Here is a 15367-nt window from a genome sequence, read left to right on the forward strand (position 1 = left end):
TCTTATCTTAGGGAATTGAGCCCTGCATTCCGCTAATTATGGACGCTGATAACAAGTTAAGAGAATGGCAGGAATGGTCTGATTCATTCAGTGCAGTTTTGACCCAGGAGGCTACAACATCAATTTTTGAAGATTATAGTGATGTCCCATTCAACAATTTGATTGACTCCTTGTTCAGAGCTAAAATAGATTTAAATAAATTTTCTGTGAAGTCAAAAGCTATAACCGATGCTAGGTGGACTAAAGCCACAAAGGACCTAGAAGAAGTTAAATCAACTGAGTGGCCCACCAAGAGGGAGATCTATGTATGGGAAGCGGTGGGAGAGATTAAAGCTCTGCCGATGAGAGGTAGTTGAGGAGTTACTTGCTGAAGACAATAGAAGACAAAAGATTAAAGTTAAAAGCAATAAATTGTTACCTGCTGACTTTATAACTACTTCCTATTTTTGGATCAAGCGCAGAGGAATGTCTTAAATTACAACTTTTTGTACATGTCTTGCCACCTTTTCTTCCATTAGGGTTTTGACATGTGTCCTCCCATCTGTAGCTTGTTGCAATCCTTTATAAGGATTTCTAAGATGTGGAGTAGAGGTCCGAAGTTTGTAGAAATTTTGGTTTTTACGTCATTTACAGTCCGTCCAGTTTGGTTTATTGTATGAATTCATTCAGTCTTGCGAACTTGAAAACATAGTGAATATAAATGATCAAATTGTCAAGTTCTGAGTTATATTTCGAGTCTATATTACTATTGTATACATTTTCAAAGGAGATTAATACTAAAGGTCTAAAGTTGCTGGTTTTGACTCCATATAACAATAGATTAGGCACTAATCAATTAATCTCAGTTGCAAGTTGATGGTTCATATGGTTGCAAAATAGATATATCAATCAAAAATCAATTTTCCATTTATATAATGAAGTACTAAAACTGTTGGTCAGCCCTTTTTTGTAATAGCTTTCCTTTTAGTTATAACTAGCTATTGTAATCAAAGAGCTTGTTTCAAGTCTAAGAAGAATTTGTGACCAATATTTGCTATAAGGGATAGGTCTAAAAGAAGAAGTATTGTTGAGCAAGTGTTTGAAGAGAAAACCCAAATAACCAGCCACATTCATATCCCTGAGGTGCACCCACCTTGGCTTTGCAGAGCCTAAAGTGTAGAGAGTCTAATGTACTCTGTTGAAGTTGGTTCAGAGCTGAGATTAACCTTGATGAGTATGGGACCTAGCTAATCCCTAGGCTTGTTTTCAATCTTGTGCATCCTAATATTGGGTTTAGAGCAACCAAGTAGTCCAAAAAACACCAACATAACCTATTAAGGTTAATGTCATTAGAGTAGGATTATGCAAACCTTCAGGCTACACAAGGTCCATGGAATGAGATTGGTGGTGACATTGATTGCATAGGGAATATGCTTGTATTTTCTTTCAAAAAGCTTGGCCAAGGTGGGTACTATGTTAAGGCTAGCACACATTAGTTACGAAAACCGGTAGTGCAACATCTAGCTAGGAAGGTCACCTATTAGGCAAGGATGTCGTTAGGCTGATTGGCTATAACGATTGTGGATTCTACTCTAAGTCTTAGATGGCCAGAAAATGGATACCATGCTCATTGTGCTCTAGTAAGGGTTAGGCTACTTCCCATGTAAGTCGTGCAGATGACAATCATGATCAAAAGATCCATGGTATGGTGGCCAAAACCCCCAATGATACTCTTTTGCCCTTGATGTTCCAACTTTCTGGAAAGAATTAGGTTCTGTTTAGTTCAAATTTATGTGAAGTATTATAGATCTCCTAAAAAGTAAATTGATTAAGTTAGTTTATTTCAGTTTCATGTGAAAGTAGTTAGTAACTGCAATTTGAACTTTAACTGCTACTCATCAAGTTCTTGTCAAATTCAGCTTTTCATTTCCGTAATTAGTGTTTAATATTTATTTTATTATGTTCATAAAGCTTTGGATGTTACATTTGGTCCAGGAAACAAATTTACATGTTTGCTGTTTCTATGCTGATATAGCTTAGCTGGGAACAATGTTGTTTATTACTACCACAGATTTATTTTTCATCCATCTTTCCAAAGTAGAAATTTCTTGAAGCACAGAGAAAAGTCATGGTCATGGTGTTTATATGCTGATGTAGCATAGCTGGAAATTTGTTTCTTTTTACTGCCACAGTTTTCTTTTTCATCCATCATTCCAAAGTATATATGCTGATATAGCTTAGCTGGGAAATTTGTTGTTTATTACTACCACAGTTTCCTTTTTCATCCATCTTTCCAAAGTAGAAATCTCTTGAAGCAGAGAAAAGTCATGGTCGTGGTGTTTGTATGCTGATGTAGCATAGCTGGGAAATTTGTTTCTTTTTACTACCACAGTTTTCTTTTTTATCCATCATTCCAAAGTATATGTTGATATAGCTTAACTGGGAAATTTGTTGTTTATTATTACCACAGTTTCCTTTTTCATCCATCTTCCAAAGTAGAAATTTCTTGAAGCACAGAAAAGTCATGGTCGTGGTGTTTATATGCTGATGTAGCATAGCTGGGAAATTTGTTTCTTTTTATTATCACAGTTTTCTTTTTCATCCATTATTCCAAAGCAGAAATTTCTTGAAGCACAGAGGAAATTCGTGGTTGTGGCTTGGATTGCCTTGATTGGTTTATAATCCATCATTTTTTCAGTTGGATTAATAATATTAAAACTGGGGTTGAAATTAGTTGGACTAGCTACTCATGGTGAATTGTTGATATCAGTTAATTTTTGTATATTGTTTACTTTTGCTAAGATACCTGGAGTGGATTTTCCTAGCTACCTTTTTTGGATCTGTGGGCTTGGGTCGACTTTCAATGGCTTTAGCTATCATTTTATGGTTAGTAATGGAACATCAGTGTTTGTTTTCTCTTCCAAACTCAATTTCTGGTAATGAAAAGCATAAATTAAGAGCATGAATTAACAAAATCTTTGAAGAGCTAAGATTGTGTTGGTCACATTCACTTGTGTGGTTGGTATTCTCGATTTAGTGTTCTGGTATATGATGCCACTCACTATTATGACATGTCATCTAAAAGATGCAGCAATTGAAGTTGATGCATTATCCGTCTGGTAAGGAGCTTTTCCAAATCTTCCAACTTCAAGGATTTTACATTTGTATCAAAATGTAGTTTTTAATCTTCTAGTTGGTAAGCATAACCTTATTACAGGCTCCTAGTGATTGAGATGAACTGGTGGGTTTATCAATAAGACCCTTTGTTTTCTACTTCCTAGGTCAGGGTACTGTGTATGAATCAGGTCCTTTAGTCCTGGTGCATATGGTTTCTAAAATCTGATATCTGTTGTAATTCTTACTGTTTGACAGTTTTGATCTATTACTTCTGTAGCATGACTTTGAATGGATGGGAAGTCATGATCTTTATAGGTTTCCGTTTCAATGCTGGCATCAGGTATGAACTTTCTGTGAATAGACTCTTTTTCTGTGTTTTATTTTTTAGGTTCTCCTAATACTAGATATCATATCCAGTAATTACAAAAGATGGATGCAGATCACTTACAAAATGTAAAAGTTTTCGTCACTATTTTCGACCCCCGGCTTTTCATATATTTAGGAAGCTTCTAACTGCTTAGCCTGTATTGACTTTATGCAGTGTCAGAATATCAAATGAAAAAGGAGCTGGTCACCCAAGAGCCATGGAATTATAGTGACATTTTAGCTACCAAAGATGATTTTTTGTACTACACATACATAGCGAAGTGGTCATGAAAAATGTCTCCTACATGACAATATTTTACTTGGACTGAGAAAGGTAGTAAGTGGTTCACAGCCGGTTCTATCAGGTAAAATGTAAATAATAATTGAGATTAAATCAACATATGTTTGTTTGCAATAGAATGTGTCAAAGCGTGGACAAGGATGAAACTTGCAGGTGAGTTATTGAGTGGAGTAAGGGTGGAAAGCCTTTCGGTTCCGCATAGGAACCTTTTCTTCAATGGTTAGGATCAGGAGGTTTTTTGTGTGGTAGGAGAAGGTGAACTGAATAGCGTCAGAAAGAGAATTCTGCCCTTGAGATAGATGATATAAGATAGTTTTTTTTAAGGGAATAGATTAGATGAATAGCATCAGAAAGAGAGTCCTTGAATTTGAAAACGAGGTGATGATCCGCTTTATAATTTTGAGTTTTTTTTAAGGGAATAGATTAGATGAATAGCATCAGAAAGAGAGTTGTCCTTGAGACAGAAGTATTTGAAAACAAGGTGATGATCCGCTTTATAATTTTGACAATTGGCCAAAACATGGCAAAGGGAAAACAAGCCACAAGTGCACATAACTTGAATAAGGTCCGGAAGGAAACAATCTAGGAAGTTAAACCTTCAAAATCTGTCTTTACTTATTGCATTCTATTACAGTGCAGAAGTTTAATCAAATTATATGTTTGAGGTTGGACAAGTTGGATAAATTATATATGACTAATTCTTGAAGTTGGCCAATTTGGTTTTCGGTTCACACTATTGTATTATAAATTTCATTCTTTATGGAAACATATAGGCGTGGCTGTGGGTAGAGGTTCGAAAACCTTAGCCCATGTAAACATAGGGTGCTACTATATTTTGTAGTACCCCTGGGCCTTCTTATACTTTTGCTTCCCAGATTCTCAAATTGCTTTTCTTTCATCGCATACTCAGGAAACTTAAATTGCATGTTGAAATAAGGCATCTGGACTGGTATGATCGTGGAACAGCCTTGTAGACTCTCATTCTAATACTGGTCACATAATTCGCTGACTGGAATAAAGAGGGGTAAAGCATTTAGTTTTTTGGGGTTTTCAGCTCTATTATCTCACTGCCCGCCTTAAATTTGCACACCTTAAATAATTAAATTTTACTTTTTACTGACTATATTTTCTTGTGTGCAGGTTGCTCAAGCCAAGGGTCACCTCAAGTAGTGGGATGCTATTGGCATTCTCTGCTATAGGCATATTGATAATTAATATCTTATCATTAATAAATATCTTTGTGATATTTGTAGATTGATGCTAGATTATCTCAATAGTTAATTGCAGTCAATGCAGAGTGAATTTTATTTTTATCGTACTATTGGATCAAATCACTCAACTAATTTGTAAATTTATATGTAGATGGAATTTGTTTTTTGTTTAATATTGTTTTTTGGGAGGGGCTGAATTTGTTCCCTCCTTTAGGTTGGAGGGAGTGCTCATTGGTCATGGTCATTATTTTCAGTTTAATGACTTTGTGTTGATTTTGATGTTTTTATAATGATCAACATATTTTTTTTTTATATTTGTTTACTTCATCACACTTAATGATTTGAATTTTTTTATGTAGTGTATTTATTTAAGTATTACAATATCGTTTTGTTATAATGTAATTTACTGACATTGTAAAAAATATTGTTGTGTTATTTTAGGTTGTGATCCAAACGTGTGTATTTGATGTTTTTATTTATTTATTTTTAGAATTCAATGTGAATTGTGTTCTTGGATATTGATTGAGTTATCAAAGCATCTGTTTGAATTTCAATATTCACTTGTATATTTGAGCTTTGACACTAACATTTACTTTCTTTGCATTTATACACTTTATATGAAGTGTGGGTGTGGGTATGGGTGTCAACATACATTGATTGCATTCACTAGTTGTGAAGAGCAGGTTTCAACATTGGTTTGTTTATTATTTATCATCAATGTTATAAACAATTGGCATTGACTTTTATATGTGAATGACAAAATCTAGCTTGAAGTAGTTCAGTTTTTCTCCCATCTCTTTGCTGCTCCACAGGAGGGTGTAAGTATAGATATTGATGACGTTTGAGGTCTTCTAGACAACCTTCCCCCTCCTTTGGTATCCAGTCAAGATAATTTAGATTGTGCCCCATCAAAGAGCTCAAAGTCTTGATGGACTAGCTACCCTTTTCTTCCAAAAATGTTTGGAATTCTTGGGATTTGAGATTTGGTCAGCTCTTGAAGAGGCTAGAAGGAATGGAGACATCCTCAAATAGTTACACACATCATTCTTAGCTCTTATTCCTAAAGAGTTCCTTTGTACCGTTGCTAACTTCAGAGAAATTTCTCTTTGCAATATAATCTATAAGATCTTCACCAAGACTTATAAATCAAATCGTTAATGGTGCAGGAGCACGTCTGTGATAGGAAGTTTGGTGGCGACAGGAAGACAACTTGCAATATGACTAAAATGCAGGGTACAAAGCAAATATCAGAAAGTTTTGATTTTAAAATCTAAATTTTGAAATGTTTGTGTGTGTGAGTTTAGAGTTTTATGTTTTAAAATAATGTCCTATGATGTGGTGGCATAAATGGAGGAGTGAAATGATAAACTCTCCAAATATAGCCACTTAGGACCATGTGTGTTTGTTTTAGTGGAAGGATCTAATCATATCCTTAAAAAGGACAGATAGTTGGCAGAAGGAATATTCATAATTTTTGAAACAGTCTCCTATTCTTGGATAGGGACGTTTCATATTCCTTATTTAGGGAGTCAGTTTTTAGAGAGGAAGAGAGAGGAAGAAGACAAGTTTTTATTTTTGGGTTGAATTCGGTATGTTTGCAGAAATCAGTCTCAGTGCGTTTGTAATATCTCCCAAATGCACCGTTGGATTTTGATGAGCTTTGGATATGTTGTTATAGGCCTAATTACGCCCATCTTCACCAGAGCGATCAAAGAGTTTTGATCTAGTTCAAAAGTTATTCATATTTGAGTGCAGGTCTATCTAGAGACAACAAGAAGTAATATTTTGCGGAATTTATTTTCAAAGTTTTGTTTATTGAATCTAATTTTAGTGTGTGATCCTGAAAGTTGTAGATGCCCCATGATGTAACTCAGTTGAGTGAGTATTCCTCCTGAGCTTTCCAAGGTGTGGCTCTGCATCATTTTTGGTATCAGAGCCTTTGTGAAGGTTTCCAGATTGATGAGTTTGAGCTTTTGAAGCAACCCTTTGAGTTGAGTATATCCGCGACAGGTTTCCAAATTGTAGCTCTGCATCATAATGGAAGAAGAAGAAGCAAAAAGACAAAGCTATAGCCAAAGACATTCTATATTCCGAACAACGTGCAAGTGCAAGAATAAGGTATGCAAAGTTATAGTTGACAGTGGTTCCTTTGAAAATATAATCTCAGTAGAAATGGTTGAGAAACTGAATCTTCCAAGAGTACCTCATGATTTACCTTACAGAGCTTATGGGTTAGGAGATGAACAGTGGATTGATGTCTTCGAAAAGTCATATGTTTCTTTTAAAATTGGACCATATTTTGATACCATTGAATGTGATATTATGCCTTTAAAAGATTGTCACTTGATTTTGGGAAGAGCATGGCAATATGACAGGTCAACCATATATGATTGTAGAGAGAACACATATATCGTCAACAAGAATGGGAAGAAGATGCTTTTATTTCCATTGAAGGATGATACAACATGGAAGGAATCAAGAAGTATAGGTCTTATTGATAGGATAGCATTTCCAATGCATGATGAAGTGAAAGAGGAAGTGAAAGAAGTTTTGGTAGAGGCAAATGAAACTACAGAGAAGGCAGCCATAAAGAGTGTAGATGTATGTGAAGTTGGTACAAAAATCTCAACAATGATAGATGTAAGTTGTCCTTTGGAAGGGAAAGAACCTGAAGAGCAGAAAGAAGATAAATTGCAGCAAGTAAATGTTGATGAGAAGAATAAAGAGGAAAGTCCTATGGGATTTGAGTGTGATAAAGTTATGGTTGGAACAGTAATGTGTCCTTTGAAAATAGAGATGAGTACAATGTTGAAAGGTACTCCTATGAAAGAGAGTTTGGAGGAAAATAATGAAGCCTTCAAAATGCATGATGTAGTGAAATGTCAAGAGCAATGGCATGAGGATGGAGATAAAGATTGTGTAGCAGCAAGTTCTGAAGAAGAATCTGATTTATGGGAAGAGTTTACAGCCATCATGGGAGAATGGCAACGCAATGGTGGTAGTATGGAGACTCAACATGAAGAAGTTTCCAAAGAAGAGGTATCAGATGATGTTATGGACAAAAAAGATGAGGCTGGATATATTTATGATAGGGCAACAAATTATTTTTGGGACATAAATTTCAGAATAAAAATTCAAGTGTATGTAGCAATAATAAAAATTCAGAATGTGATGAAGTTACAAGTGTATGTAGCAGCCATACAAATTCAGAATATGATGAAGTGGATGCATAGTGAGCAGCAAATAATTTTTATCTTACCAATGGAAAACAAACCAAAGGTAAAGATGAAAGAGAAAGAGAAAATTCAAATGATACAAGTTCAAGAAAGGCCAAGTTTTCTAATGGAGGAAAAGTACAAACCAAAAGTCAAGATGAAGGGATACATATGTTTTTCTAATGCTTTGTTTTGTAGGTGTTTCCAAGGGACTTGAAAACTTTTGAAATTTGGGAGTATGGTGCAGGAGCACGTCTGCGATAGGAAGTTTGGTGGCGACAGGAAGACAACTTGCAATATGACTAAAATGCAGGGTACAAAGCAAATATCAGAAAGTTTTGATTTTAAAATCTAAATTTTGAAATGTTTGTGTGTGAGTTTAGAGTTTTATGTTTTAAAATAATGTCCTATGATGTGGTGGCATAAATGGATGAGTGAAATGATAAACTCTCCAAATATAGCCACTTAGGACCATGTGTGTTTGTTTTAGTGGAAGAATCTAATCATATCCTAAAAAAGGATAGATAGTTGGCAGCAGGAATATTCATAATTTTTGAAACAGTCTCCTATTCTTGGATAGGGACGTTTCATATTCCTTATTTAGGGAGTCAGTTTTTAGAGAGGAAGAGAGAGGAAGAAGACAAGTTTTTATTTTTGAGTTGAATTCGGTATGTTTGCAGAAATCAGTCTCAGTGCGTTTGTAATATCTCCCAAATGCACCGTTGGATTTTGATGAGCTTTGGATATGTTGTTATAGGCCTAATTACGCCCATCTTCACCAGAGCGATCGAAGAGTTTTGATCTGGTTCAAAAGTTATTCATATTTGAGTGCAGGTCTATCTAGAGACAGCAAGAAGCAATATTTTGCAAAAAAATGTACTCTGATGCGTGGTCAATATCTCAAGTTTGAACCGTTAGATTTCTCTCAAATTTTTATATGTTGTTTGAAACCTAGTTACGCAAAATATTTTCTAGTTCGAAAATTATTTATGTCTGAGTGCGGGTCTATCCGAAGGCAGCAAGAAGATATTTTGGGGAATTTATTTTCAAAGTTTTGTTTATTGAATCTAATTTTAGTGTGTGATCCTGAAGGTTGTAGATGCCCCTTGAAGCAACTCAGTTGAGTGACTGATTCCTCCTGAGCTTTCCAAGGTGTGGCTCTGCATCAGTTAAACACATTATTCTTAGTTCTTACTCCTAAAGAGTTTCATTCTACCTTTGCTAATTTTAGAGAAATTTCTCTTTGCAATTCAATCTACACAAGATCTTCACCAAGATTTTCTCAATCAGACTTGCTAAGGATTTATATTGCCCATGAGATTCTTCGCTCTATCAAGAAACATAAGTATAGACAAAGTATATAGTATATGATTATAATACTAGATATGCTTAAGCATATGACAGAGTCAACTAAAAAATCTTAAAGTAAGTGGTGCTTAAGTTGGACTTTCATTAATGGATAATTTCATTTGTTTGAGGTGTCAAACATTCTTTCCTAATTAATGGGCAGCCATGTGGTTTCTTCTCTCTGTCTCAAGGAATCAAGCAAGGTGATATGTTCTCCATATTTGTTTATCATTTGGCTAAGGCTCTTGGTTTGTTGTTGTTGATCATCGCTTTTAGTTGAGGAATGGATTCCCTTGCTTATATGTGGTCATTACATGTATCCTCTTTGTCAACAATACAATTTTATTTGGTGAAGCAACTATGTAAGAGGCTCAAACTATCAAATGAGTGTCGGACAAGTATTGAGATGTCCCATGTTAAAGAATTAATGCCGCCAAATCAAAAATGTTTTTTCATAATTACTCTATTTTTTCCTAGAAATTATTCAATTTCCTTATTCAAAAGAGAATTTTTGGCAAGTGAATATCTAAATGTTCCTGACTTTGTATGGATAAATAAAAAAGACCATTTCTGGATAAAATGTCAAACTCAATTCAAAATAACCTTGTTTGTCGAAAAACTTGGCTCTCTTTATGAAGTAGACTCTTCATGATCAAAATTAGTTTGGCTATCATTGTTGATTAAATCGTGTTAGCTCTCCCTATTTCAAAGGATTTTTTGGTCGGCATATAAATTAAGAGGTTTCTTTAGAAAGACAATAAGGATCACAAAGACAAACTTCATCTTTTGGAATGCTAAAATGTGGTCTTAGGTAGAAGATTGTTTTGGAAAATGTTTGAGATGTCCCATGTTAAAGAATTAATGCCGACAAGTATTGAGATGTCCCATGTTAAAGAATTAATGCCGCCAAATCAAAAATGTTTTTTTCATAATTACTTTGTTTTTTCCTAAAAATTATCCAGTTTCCTTATTCAAAAGAGAATTTTTGGCAAGTAAATATCTAAATGTTCTTCACTTTGTATGGATAAATAAAAAGACCATTTCTGGATGAAATGTCAAACTCAATTCAAAATAACCTTATTTGTCGAAAAAAACTTGGCTCTCTTTATGAAGTAGACTCTTCATGATCAAAATTAGTTTGGCTATCATTGTTGATTAAATCATGTTAGCTCTCCCTATTTCAAAGGATTTTTTGGTCGGCATATAAATTAAGAGGTTTCTTTAGAAAGGCAATAAGGATCACAAAGACAAACTTCATCTTTTGGAATGCTAAAATGTGGTCTTAGGTAGAAGATTGTTTTGGAAAATGTTTTCCAACCACAACTCTAAATGGGTAACAATAATAATGAGAGAAAACTATATAGATTATAATCTTTGGAAAGGATTTTCATAGCTCTAAGTATTGCTAGGTTCCCAAATGTGGTACCTCATGGTCAATTAGAGAAACATATTTCTTTCTTTCTTGGGTTATCCATGATGGACGAAAGGCCTCTTTTTGGGAGGAATCTTGGAATGACTTTCCTCCTCTAAACAACCTAGAAAAGACCTCTCCACCTTTCCCACTCTTGCAAATAAAAAATGCATTCTACAAATGGAACTCAATCAAATATTTTTTCTCTTTAAAGAATCCCAAGGCTCTTATTTTGTCTCCTTTGAGAATTATTTAGTCAAACAAGGCTACACAATCAACCAATGAAAACCATTCTCTTCTAGGAATTGCTCTATGTGCTATGTGATTCATAGTATCAAACTATAAATCTTACTTTTGAACTATCCCCCTCTACTCAAGGTCTTATTAGTTATGGCTACAAGGAAAATTACATTAGAGTGAGTCACTATATTCAAATTTTCTAGAAGTGCTCAAATATTGCTCTCCTCCACCAAAACTTTTTATTTTCTTTAATTTGGAATGTTGCCCTATCGATCTTGATTTGGAACATCTTGTGGGAAAGAAATAAGCACATCTTTAGAAATAATAGAAATACTTTAACCATTCTCATAAATATTGAAAAATAAATATTAGAATCAATAAATGCATGCTACCAAGCATATAAAAAATTTACTCTTGTTGTTGATAGGATCCTCTTGAAATGGAAACTCATCTATCTCATTCAAAAGGAGTTTGCTAAGCAATATTCCAAAGATTATTAACAAGAAAGAAGTTAAATGGATACCTCTTGATTAAAAACCTATCAATTTGAACTTTGATGGGGCTTTGAAAGGAAACCTTGATATCTTGAGGGGGTGGATGGTATTCTTAGAGATTCTATGGGGATGTTTGTAGTAGTTCTTATTGCTAAAGTGCCAAAATGACTTAAACAAAAGGGTTGAAGAAAAGGATCTGGTAGGAAGTCTCAAACTAGTAGTGAAGTATAAGGTGAGGTAGCTAATAAAAAAAAATCTTGTGGATAAGTGCAATGAGCCTTGATTAAGTATATGTACCAATGAAATATAGACTAAATAATACCAATGATATTAGACGTATTTTGGTGAAACTTGTATTGTAGCCGACTTTGATGAATTATAATTTGGATTGGTATATATGAAATGTATTGTATCACATTTAAAGAGAGAATGTGTGTGTGTGTGTGTGTGTGTGTGTGTGTGTGTGTGTGTGTGTGTGTGTGTGTGTGTGTGATATAATAAGAGCAGAAGTGCGAAGTAAGAAGGCTATAAGCAATATAAGGAGCAACAAATATTTATCTATCACAACAAGGTGATCATTACACTTTAAAGAAATCTCAACTAGCAAATCAGAGTTTCAGATCAATGATCAGCCACTGGTTCATCCTAATAGGTGGAACAGTTAAATCCTTTCAAAAGGTAGACTTAACAGTCTTTTTCAAATCTCTTTACCAAATGCATACTTCATTGTATGTTTTGTAAATCCTTTAACATATTAAACCTAGTAGTCCTTATTGCCCCTAACAGGGCAGATCATCGGAAGTGATCAATTGTAAGCCTTAACTGGCCAACTTTATACTGTAGTACTAAAGCTTGTGGGTATCATCCCCACCTTAGTTATACTTTCTATTTGGAAGGTTTCTGTCACCATATCTTGTGTTAAGGTGTATGAATGCTTTAATGCTTTTAGTTTTTCATACATGCAATTAGATCAGAATATATATGAATGATTAATTGGTGAAATAAGAATAAGTTTTATTGGTTCCTGATTCACCCCTCCTCTCTCAGTAACTTAGCCTATCCTATATTTCCAACATCAACTTGGTGGAGGGCATTTGATATGAATTTCATATTATGATCCAAGTGCACTTGGTGGAGGGCATTCATTATGAACGCCATGAATGGTCCAAGAATAATTTGGTGGAGGGCATTCATTGTGAATGGCATAGTACGATCCAATAACTTGATGGAGAACATTCATTACAAATGTTAATCATTCTGATTTAGACAACTTATTAAAGATCGTCACAATAAGTATAGAGTATTATTTGAAAGGGAGGGAAATACATTCACCCACCAAAAAATGTGTCCCTATCCATAATACAGAAAAAAAAACAAAATAACTTTGATGAGATCAAATGCTTAAAAACAAATAACCATTTCCACCAAAAATCTGATCTCTATAAGAGCAATATAGAGGAAAGGACCCAAAAGTTAACCACCCTAACCCTAAGTGAAACTTTCAAATCACTTCCCATTTTGCCAATTGAGCTTACTTGGTGAGTCCCTTGCAAATACATATGGTTTCAATGCCATGTCATGAAATATAATGCTACGACATGGATTTTGAAGAGGTGTCCAAAAAGGACCACAAAAAGTAAGATCTATGCTTGAGCACCATGCCATGTTTTAATGGTGGTTTGAAGTGGCACCACTTGTTTTGTCATTCTTTATATCTAACAAATAATTTTTATTCAATTATGGGTAGTCGTTATCAATAATTACAACTTTGAAGTGACAACTATTGATGCAATATTGTCATAATAAATAATGGAAAGTAGCCAACAAGCGTCATCACAACTATTGAAACATGCTTCATTAGTGGGTCACCTCCCCTACAAGGCTGCTACCATTTAACTTGCCCTTTGCCCTTAAGATGGCATAATCTTGCATGCACTTGAATAATGTTGATTTCAACCTAACCTAAGTCTTAACTCTAACCCTAACCCTACCCCTAAGCTCAACCTTAAAATCTAACCATAAATTTTATCCTAACCTTGACCATATGTATGTACCTTAATATGAACCCAAATAAACTATAATCTAAATACTAACTCTAATCCTAAACCCTTATCATAACTGTAACCTTAATCATAATTTTAATTGTAATTGTTAACATAATAATACTAATTATCACTTTAATATTAGTCTCACCTAGCCCCTAACTCAACCCTCACCCTACTCCTAACTATAACTATAATTGTAACCATTAACTTTATATTACTCCTAACTTTAAATTGTTCACCCTAAGTGTAACCATAACTCTACTATTGACCATAGGTGAAATGCTAACATACTAACCTTAGTTCTTACCCTAACCCTAACACTGGCCTTAAGACGGATCATAATTACAACATTGACCTTAACTATTATCCTAACACCAACCTTAACCATAACCTTAACTATAATAGTAGCCCTAATTGTAATACTAACACTATCTGTAACACTAAACTTTTCCCTTATGTAAATATAGATTTAAATTCATATAATATCTTATCATTCCCTCTAACCTTAACTGTAACCCTAGACCACTATCATTATTGATAATTGTACACAAACAATAGTAACCCTTACTATCATATATTTGAATACTAAAAATCATTAAATGCTTTCATATCATGCCATGACTACTACTACCTTTTGTGTGTGTGTGTGTGTGTGTGTATTTGTGTGTGTGTGTGTGTGTGTGTGTGTGTATATATATTTGTATATCTATATGTATATATATAGATATAAAAACATACATACACACACACACACATGTATACATATATATATGTATGTATGTATATATGTGTATACATATATACATGTATATGTATACATATACATAGACACACACACACACACACACACACACACATCTTTCTTAAGGCACTTATTTTCATTAAATCCTAACCCACACAAAAAAAATTTAGGATTTGATAGAAATGGGTGCCTTTAAAAGGATTTGGTATATATAAGCTAAGTTGTCGGTTTGGATTTGGGTATGAGATTTGGGTTTGAAATTTGTTCAACTTTTTTGGGGTTGGGTTCAAATTTGTTTTGGCTTCATCCATACAAAAATATATGTTCTATATATATCTGTGTGTACATAGATGCAACAACAAATAAGTCCTCATACACCACTATGTTAATATTAAAGAAACATAACAAAATACACCACCATATTGATGTTTGTTCAAATACAATAATGACAACATTAATAAGTAACCATCATTGATTAAATATCATAAAACCAAAGTAAATCATCATCAATTTGTTGTTGCTGCAAATTAGAAGCACAAAAAATAATGCTATAGGCCCATTCAAGGCCAAGGTTGTGATTTTACCAAATTGTATGCTTCACATGTTAACTATCATACTAGATGATTCAAAGAAAGCATATTTGGATCAGACTTGATGAAACCAAGAAAGCAGGCTTTGGGTCTAAAATTATCCACGATAAAGATCTCTTTAGATTTTGTTCAATCCATAGGTTTCTATACATGTTAGGTTATATGCATGAATTATGGTAATGCATATATTTCATAAGATATGCACGACAATTTTATACATCTCGATTCCTTTTCTCAAGTAGCATTGAATTCAAATTAAATATGATTACTAACTATGTAATTTGGAATTTAAAAATAAAAATAAAAAAC

General features: G+C 34.0%; 1 protein-coding gene across 1 annotated transcript in view; it reads left to right on the forward strand.

Moving 5' to 3' along the window:
- Window positions 1-5147, forward strand: part of LOC149556267 (uncharacterized) — a 117540-nt gene extending 112393 nt beyond the window's left edge. The window contains exons 3-5 of the mRNA XM_089830469.1: window positions 3352-3436; window positions 3638-4787; window positions 4904-5147. Coding sequence (XP_089686595.1) covers window positions 3352-3357 — 6 coding nt within the window. The 3' untranslated portion in view covers window positions 3358-3436; window positions 3638-4787; window positions 4904-5147. The remainder of the gene's footprint in view (window positions 1-3351; window positions 3437-3637; window positions 4788-4903) is intronic.
- Window positions 5148-15367: the final 10220 nt, after the last annotated feature.

Source organism: Cupressus sempervirens, chromosome 5, assembly GCF_028749045.1.
Source record: "Cupressus sempervirens isolate cs-2001-9-10 chromosome 5, ASM2874904v1, whole genome shotgun sequence".
Taxonomy (NCBI): domain Eukaryota; kingdom Viridiplantae; phylum Streptophyta; class Pinopsida; order Cupressales; family Cupressaceae; genus Cupressus; species Cupressus sempervirens.